Genomic DNA, 9389 nt, shown 5'->3' with positions numbered 1-9389 from the left:
TAGAGAACCACTGCTTTAAAGCTATCAAAACTGGAATAACTCCACTCCACCTCTTTATGTTGATTATATCATCAGGGTCTCAGGCCAAAACTTATATAGGGCCACAGAAGAACTCAAATAAGTCTTTGAGACAATGAGTAGCCTCCTGGAGTAGTAAACTGATCTTTGTGTGCACTAAGAAGTCGTTCACACTCTATATCTGTATTCAGTATGTGAAAAACAATAGCATTATGTGGGCTTTTATTTCTTACACTTGGGTAAAATTTGCTGCTAACTCTGCTGTTCCTTAATGATGTTTGTTAAAGTATTTCTACCTGTTCTACGTCAAAGTTTCAGGGCATGTGCTGTTCAATCTGATCTTACCTGATGCTTACTTTTACTTCTATGGCAGGACATGTTAGGTCACTTTCCGGTCACTAGTTTATTTCCCACTACAAAGGGTGTGGACAGAGGCCGCCGCTCTTTGACGGCCTCAGCTATAGTCACGGTGGTCGGTGAGGCATTGATGTCTTCTCGGGATGGAGCTGTGATGAGGATGGTGGGTGGAGGTCGAGAGATGTAAGCTGAGTCTGACTCAGGCCTGGGCGGTGACAGTGAAGGAATCTCTGTATCTAAGAGGGAGAAAATGACACTGAGGTACAAGATGCACAGTGACAGACACCAAATATTAGTCAGATGTACTCTGCCATTAACTATGGTGGCCCTGAGAGGTCAACGCACTGCAGTTAAAGAAGACACATGAAAAATACAAACAACAAAAATATCAAACAAACATACCTCAACATAATAAAAATGCCTTAACACAACAAAATACATCTAGGCCAATATGTGTTACACAATTTGGACGCATTTGTAATATTCTGCTGTGTTGTGTTCATATTTCATTTTGCTATATTTCCAGTATTTTTTTTTAAATGCTTCGCATGTTTTGTATATTAGATTAAGATTTTTTTCCTAATTCAGTTTGTTTTGTCAATTCACAGGTGTCTTATTTAAGTGTTTTGAGCTTCTAGAGCCACCATAAAATAAGCCATTAAAACAAATAATTTGTTTTCGGGAAGGTCAGCAGTAAAGGTCATGAACCAAATAAAGCTATAAAAGGTGCTTTTAGGTACGGCCCATGTTCCTCAGCTTCTATTTAAACCCCTGTCCAATTAACTTAGCTGCCTCACAGATATACGAGGAATCAGCTGGACAACTGGACTGTCATTGGCCTGCTGCTGACCTACACGTCATGTGAGGAACCTGCTGACTATAGGACTTAAGGCAGTGTTTGTGTGTGCGTGCGCGCATGTGTCTGTGTGTTGGTGTGTGCGCTTAGGTGTCTGATCACAGCGTTTCTGTATGAAGAGCAACAGCACATTTTAAATTGGATTGGGCTAATTTCTTAAGAGCTTTAGGTGTGTGTCTGTCTCTGATAAGGAGAGGCAATGATAATCACTACACATGATTAACAATACGTTTTTTTAGGGAGCTTTGCCAGAAGAAACTGTACAAACTAATATCAACACACAGAGAGCTCTGTGTACGTAGACTGCTTTGTTCAGCATTAACTGAACAATAAAGAAAAGTAACCATCTGCACCTTTATCTCAGGGGACACATCTAACCTAACATCTGTACTGATGATAGATATTAAATGTCCGATGAATTCTGACCTTGATATTACACTTCTCTAACCATATTTAAATTATTTTAATGCTGGTACACCTGAACTGGGACGGCTAATGCCCCATTACTAAAAGCATTTTATTTCCCAAAGGGAAATTCACTTGTCTGGCATCTCATCTACCATTTATTAAAGAATTAACAAGTCTGATGGCTGTGGGTACAAAAGATCTTCTATATATCTCCGTCCTGCAGCGAAGAGAGAGGAGCCGTCCACCACCATTGTTTCTTTGATCCATCAAGGTGTTATGAAGTGGATGATCCGTGTTGTTTAGAATGGCCTCATCCATCTTCAGTGTGCATCTCTCCACCACAACCCCCAGTGAGTCCAACCTGGCTCCAATAACAGAGCCAGCTTTTTTCACCAGTTTGTCCAGTCGCCCTGCATCCTTGTGTCTTATACCACCTCCCCAGCAGACTGCAGTATACCATATAACTGGTAATTTAAAGAACTAAAAAAACTCAGAATAAAGACAATAAATCTATGCTTCTTATCTACACTCCATATCTTAGATGTACTGTATCTGATACCTTAGGACAAACAGAATATCATGTATCTGGGTAAAATGTAATCCATCCTTTAAGCAGCATTCCTTAACTCTATCCGTACAAATCAAAAGCTTGTACTGATTAGTCAGTCATGTCTTTGGTATCTACATTCGTAATCTATTCCCAGAGTTTTCTACTGGAATCATTTGAGGTCATGTGTATTTCATCCCTACCTATAATTTCCTTGTGGCTTGGTCCAGACCCCATTGGCTTCACTCAGCTGTTGTGCAGTCCTTACATGTCCACACACACGGAGCTCACATTTTGGTCAGTATTAACACCAAGTTCACAGTCTGCATTTAGGAGTTCGTGCTAGGTCTGAGGCTAGTTTGTGCCAATCTTCCTCTCCGTGTCTCTGCCACGCCCTTTCTGTGTCCGTCACTCACTCTGTCTGGGTAACAGACACTAATCCTGAGCAGTAGTAAGAAGTACAGGCTTTCAAGGGTAAATAAGGATAAACTAAACTTTTGTTTTGTTGTAAAAACAAATGACATTATAGCCACGTGATTACTGCTAGACGCAAGTAGAATAATGTACAAGATGCAAGAGGATTCACAATTACACACGTTCACACATCTACATTTGTTCCAAACATATGTTCAAGAATTGAAAGATATATTCATTCTCCACGTAAAAAAAAATCAAATTTATTATACCGTGTCTTTGAACGCACACCATTTTCAGTTTTAAATAAACTGTATGTACTGTGTATTATATCCAATTAGCAACCTGCACAAGCTGCAGGATAAGTGTTTCATTGTTGATGCAAATCTTTCCTTGACTTGAATTTGTAGAGCCTTACATATATACAGGTCAGCTGTTATCATCAACAGATATGTGCCTGTCAAAGATATATTGAAGTTCATGGAAATAACAGGTTTTTTTACCGAACACTTAATGCACCAAACTATTCCCGAGTATTTTTGGAAACATGTCATCATGTAGTTTGTCCAACAGAGGGAGCTCCTACTCAAATGTTTCCAATACTCTCAGCACTGTCTGACGCCAAGACGATCTCATCAATTACTTTCAGTCAAAACTCGTTAGTGTCTAATTCAGACTCACAACACTGTAGTACTTTGAGATTTGCTTCAAAGTTTCCTATTAAGTGCGTCATAAATAAAATGGTTACACATGGTTAACTGTAGCCTGCTAGGGAAAATCCCATTCGTGAACAATGTGAGAAAGCATCGTTATTCTTCACCTAAGAAATCTGCTGCATCACAGGTAGCAGAGCATCACAGCTGTGCAGACAGTGGTCCCCACCAGAACTCGCTGACCATTGTGTATATTTTTTAATTAAGTTATTTGTTTTTGCAGCTTTCTGAGTAACTTTGCCAAGTCATATTAATGCAGAATACTTAGGTGCAGAATCTTTTTTTCATTCCTGCTTAAATATTCTTTGTCCTCCTCCATCTAAAGTCAGTATCTGTCTCCAAAATCCCACATCTGTCACGCTCCAGTTGACTGGTGCAAATTCTTGTGAGATGATCCTCTTTGATTTCATTATTTTCACCATAAAATAAAATGGATAAAATGAAATGCAAACATACACCTTAGTACTAATGGTTAGTTCTAAGTCATTTGTGAGGGAATGAAATATTAGACTTTCACAAAGGCCCATTTTGACAAATACTATGTAATGCCATAAAACTTAAAGAGGTTAAAGCAGTCACATGCTTTTGTATACCAGCCCTTTGTGCTTACGTTGTATTTTGATGATTTATATGTATTTCATGTTAACAAACTCTTGTTTATTTTTTAAACATTCAGCAATTTTAAACAGAAACTCTTAGAAGAAGGATGCTGATGGGAACACTTGAACAAAACATGAAGTGAACAACAAAACTGCATATTTAAAAATAATTTGTAGTAAGAAAAGATTAGAGCCACTGGTGAAGGTGAAGGATTTTAAAGTCAGCACCAGTAGCTATAACAATGATGGAGTTTTAGGGGAAGGGAATACATCTTGCCAAGTTTAGAAAACATCAGGTGGTGTCATAAAGTCATTAAGCAATGTTAACAATGACCTAATTATGTTGATATAATAGTACTGTATTACAGAGCTTGAACTTACTGGTACTACAATATCAACCCTGTCGTTTCCACATTACCCTGTATGCCTTACATTACGTGGAACTCCAGTATTTTTAAACTCGGGCATCATTTTTACATATTCTGGGTCTAAATGACGTAAAGGAACAGAAAGTTTTGGAATCGCTCCAACAGCTTTCTTCAGCCAGGAGCTGCCTAACAGGCTTTGATGGCTGCAATGTAATCCCTGTGGGCCAATCTGCCATTCAAAGCACGTCAACTTAAAGTGCTCGCTGTGCCACTGATTTTTATTCTTAAGAGAAGATCACTTAAACAATCCCTACAGAGATAGACCTTTTTGTAAAGAAATGATCCTTCTTTAACCAGAAACAGCTTCTATATGTTTTTTTTTTCTCCAGCAACCACACACACAGGTTAGTTAGTTTGTGTCATTGTTTGACTTTGGTGCTTTAAATGTCTTGTTTGGATCATTTTTATGTCATGTAGACCCCAAAATATGTAACAATATATATATATTTATATAGCTCAGGTGTTTTCCAGGAAATAACAAAGTCTCAAATACAATTATGAATACATACAAAATGACTTTTTGGTGTTGTTGTAGCAGACAAAGTACAAGAAACATGTAACAAACAAACAGTTCAATTTTGATTTGATGGGAACACTCCTGAACAATAACATATAACGTTTGGCTTTTTATTTCATCCTTCACGTTCCTCTTCTCCTTTCAATGCTGGTTCGTTGGGGCTGATGGTGTGTTCATGAGGAGTCATTCGCCCAGCGCCGCAGATACTCTAACTCATCCTCCACCTCGTCTTCCTCCGTCTTTGCTTTGGGAGCGAAAAAAACAAAAACTGTGAGAAGTTTGCATTTTGCATGAACTCAAACTTCTTTTAGAGTCTTTATCATTTGAAGTCAGCTACAACTGGCTTTATGTTCACATGACCCCTGATCTACGGTGCAAGTCACCTGCTTTACGAGCAGAGGTAATCAACAATGTTTGGTAGTTGTTCTTCAGAGGGTTCTTACCTGGATGGGAAGGTGATGCAGTGGACAATTCTTTAGGACAAGAGTCTCCCTCCTCCGTACTGTCCTTCTCATTGAGACCTTCATCCAGATTCTTCTCCAGCCTCTCCAGCTCTGCCAGCAGAACATCCTGATGGGAAACATACTCACACTTACAGGCTAATATTACCATAAACATTAAGTTAATGTTTTTAAACTAAATCCTCCTAAGCATGGGGGATGTGGTTGATAAGCCTGAAATCAATTTTCCTTTTCTGATATTGACATCATGATGTTTCAAATGATGATTGATCAGAGTGCACACATTTGAGGCTTATGCTTCTTGCACTCACATCCGACATTCCTAGACAAGCGAAAAAAAACAGGCTAATTGGTCTCCATCAATTGTTATTACAGTATACTCTTTACTTTACCACTACTACTACCACTACTACTTATAGCAATCATTTTATTTTTATTATTATCCTTATAATTAGTATTATTTTAATTGTAGGAGAGGTTGTTTTGTTGCTGTAACATTGTATCTGTAATAGGAAGTATTCCTTTGGAAATTTGGTTTGTTACATAGTGGTACATAGTCTAAAAGCAAAATGATGCCACACAGTGACAAAGGGAAGAGGGAAAAGAGCTTCAGAACACAGGGGAGACATGTGACCCACGAGCAGTTACTGATAGTTCATAAAAATGCAGTGCAGTAAGGATACAGACATTAAATAGAGACGATGATCTAAAATAAGCAATCGGTCATTTTTCTCACTTTGAACAGAGACTCCAATCTGCAGTGAAGTTTATACACTTCGCGAATAAACCAAAGAACTATAGGGTAACATAAGGCTACATGGTCAAAGAGAGTTTTATATATTGTAGACACTATATTGTACATTTGCCATTGGATCACTCGCTACAAATGTTAAGTCCATGTCTAAAGGTACAAAATAATAAAATACACATAATCCCTGAGATAATTACAGTCATTGTACCTCATCAAATTCCAACCCGAGGCTCAGGCAGGGGATGAGACTGTCTGACATGTCCTGAGTCTCATCCTGCTCCTCCGTGAAGTCCTGGATGAGGTCATTCACCTTGTTGACGATATCTCTGAAACAGGCAGCAGAAAGGTTCTGTCTCCATTCAAAGTTCAAAGTTTGTGTCAGTCCTTGCTGAAATCTCTTTATGCTTAAAAGTTTCCCCTTACGTGTGTTCGTGAGCAGACGCCATGGCCTTTATAGCACAGTCAATGAAATTGAGGTTTTTCTCGTAGCACTTCTTTCTTCTCAGCGCCAGCAGAGCCACTGGGAGGAGAGCAAGGTGAGGTACAGTGTATGAGTGGGAATGTCTTAAACTCAACAACGATTAAGACCTGAGCACACAAATACAGGCACACACAAACATTTTTGTTGTTCAATATAGTATTAAGATCAAGTATTCTCCATTGCCACGCTTACAACTCGTGACTCTTTTCAAAGCAGACATTTTGATTTTTTACAGCAGGAAGATTCCTTATAATAAACAGATATAATGGCTCAGTTTCTTTAAGGGTCTAAATAATTCACACATTCTGGTGAGCCACCAGGACTCTATATATGGCACAGGTGTAAGTGATGTAGTTGGGAAGTGTTTAGGGTAGTTTGGCTAGCATGATATGGGTGTAGGGGTGATTAGGGGTGTAAATAAACAAGTTTCATCATAGTACAACATTTTAACTATTCATATGACATCAAAATGACATTTGCTGGTAGAACATTTTATGCCACTTTACAATTTTGATTTGATCCATTTCAGTGGCCTACCATCGATGTGCCGTAAGACAATATCATAGGACAATTTAATGCTATAATTTACATTTGTTAGTTTTATTAAAAGCCACCCATTGTTTGTTAGATTTCGCAATGTGGTTATGATGTCATATTCTGTATGGGATAAAAAAAAAAAAGACAATACTTTTTAGTATGAGTTGAAGGTGATCTTAACCTTGGACTACAAATCAACAGATGCTTAATTTGTTAATTCGCCAAAAATAGATTCAGAGTTTCTAAATTGATATTTTTGTGAAAATAGTTATTGTATATATCCCAACATTTCCTTATATAACATTATTGTTATAGATAATTAAATTCGTATTATATTACCTACACCTGCACCTTTTCTCGGATGACAGGCCAACATTTCCTCAAGGATTTCTTTAGATTTATTAAGAATGATGGATTTTATATTTATATTATTGTAAATATATATTTTATTTCATATTTATCTATACCACATCCAGCCTTAGCAGGCTATCCCAAAGCAAATCTTTAATTGTAATTAATAACTTTCCACTTCTTTTCTTAAAAAACGTATTAACCATTGTTTTCCATGAGGCACTCGGTCATCCTGGTTATCTTAAATTAGCTGTCATTAACTCTTCCTGCATCTTACTTTAATGAATTAGCTAATGTGACTGTAATACAACAGCCATTCATGTAAGCTACACTGAATTGCAATCATAAATGTGTTACAGCAATACACGCTAATTTACTTCCCTGTTACATTACTGCCTGGGTTATCCTGAAATGCTTTGTGATGCTAATGTCAATTACCAGTTAGCTCAGCTAGCTTAATCAAGCTAACTTAAAAAGTGCTGAATCTCACCCTTTCTGTTTTTTCTGCTGTTTTTCTTGACAAACAAAAGTTCCTGCTCAATCTTTTTCTTCAGATATTCTTTCTTCTTCATCAGCAGGTCCTCTCTCTCCTGAATTTTCTCAAGTTTTTTTTTTTTTCCTGTACTGAACGTCTTCACAAACAGAGACATGATGATCAGGTTCAGTCCAGGAATAACTGTATAGCTAACGTTAACTTGTAGCTATCCCTCTCTTAACACATTTGCCGGTAACTTGGAGACAACTTTCAAAACAAAATAAGCTTTTTACACCTGTTACTTTATATAGCTGGAGATTAATTTATTTACTTTTATCCCTCTTTTTGAAATAGGCTGTAAGTGGCAAGTTATGACTCAGGAAAGTGTGAAATTAATTTATTACAAAGAGCCTTTTATTGCACACAAGATACACGACAGGATTTAATTATGACAAACTATTAACCTTTGTCAAAAATCGCTGAATGAATGTGATGATGATATGAATATAATTTAAATTAAAAAAAACAGGAAAAAATAAGGATATTACTTTTTTTTTATGGATAATGTTAAAGGAATGTTATGGTTACAATGTTTGACGGTTGTTTGCTAGAGAAAGGGATAAATATAATCTTACACTACATAGTTTAATAAATCATATCAATAAATAAAATACTGAAAGCAAGACACAAAAGTAGATGGCAGTATTGCACACACAGAATAATCTTTATTTAATGAAAAAAAAGACCACAAACCATAGGGACAGTCTAGATCTTTTTTGATATAAAGACGGTCTATGACATTATGTGGAAGGAGGTATTATTAGTCAAGATCAGTAGATTAAGTTAATCTGTTTAGGTGGATCAAGGATGTCTTAATTGAAAGATCAATTTAATTTGGAAGAGCTATTCTAGAAACTTTTGTTGAAAATGAATGAGCCTTCTTCAATTTTTGTGTTGCCTTAAATGTTTTCTACAACAATAGATTTTATATTCAATAACAAATAGAATTGGATTGGAGTTTGTCTTTGTGCAAACAAAGAGAACATTTACAAAAGAGGAAGAAAATTTTATTTTGACGAATTACATTTGAGGAAAAGTTGAGAAGTGGTCATTAATAAGAGGCAGGTTTTAGATTTTCAGTATGCAAACCATAAATGTTCTTTGAAAGAAAGACAATACGCATTAATTTAAAACTAATATAATCATGAATTATGGAGTGGAAACAAACTTGTCAGTGTCATAAGATGTCCGAATGAAAGTGACTCTGGTAAAAGATTTCCATTGAGGAATATTTTTATCGGATTAATTAGGTCAGTATTAGATAACACATGTGTGATGTAAACATTTTGATCACATTCAATGCCAGACTTTCACTTTATATTTAGGTGCATTTGGAACAACTCCAACATCAGCATTGATAAGATGTTTAACTTAACAATAGACTTCATTAACAGGGTCAACGTCAAGATTGTCCAA

General features: G+C 36.6%; 1 protein-coding gene across 1 annotated transcript; it reads right to left on the bottom strand.

The window, feature by feature from the left end:
* Positions 1 to 402: 402 nt before the first annotated feature.
* LOC138612727 (charged multivesicular body protein 4b-like) lies at positions 403 to 8088 on the bottom strand. The gene is made up of 5 exons (XM_069686132.1): positions 7929 to 8088; positions 6493 to 6589; positions 6278 to 6395; positions 5301 to 5427; positions 403 to 611 (listed from the first exon to the last, which is right to left on the bottom strand). Exons 1-5 carry the CDS (start codon positions 8086 to 8088, stop codon positions 403 to 405), a joined length of 711 nt encoding a protein of 236 aa, XP_069542233.1.
* Positions 8089 to 9389: the final 1301 nt, after the last annotated feature.

Source organism: Semicossyphus pulcher, unplaced genomic scaffold, assembly GCF_022749685.1.
Source record: "Semicossyphus pulcher isolate SPU_LCO1_2020_fin unplaced genomic scaffold, fSemPul1.0.p SCAF_8, whole genome shotgun sequence".
In the NCBI taxonomy this organism is placed as follows: domain Eukaryota; kingdom Metazoa; phylum Chordata; class Actinopteri; order Labriformes; family Labridae; genus Semicossyphus; species Semicossyphus pulcher.
This window is presented reverse-complemented; position numbering and strand designations above follow the sequence as displayed.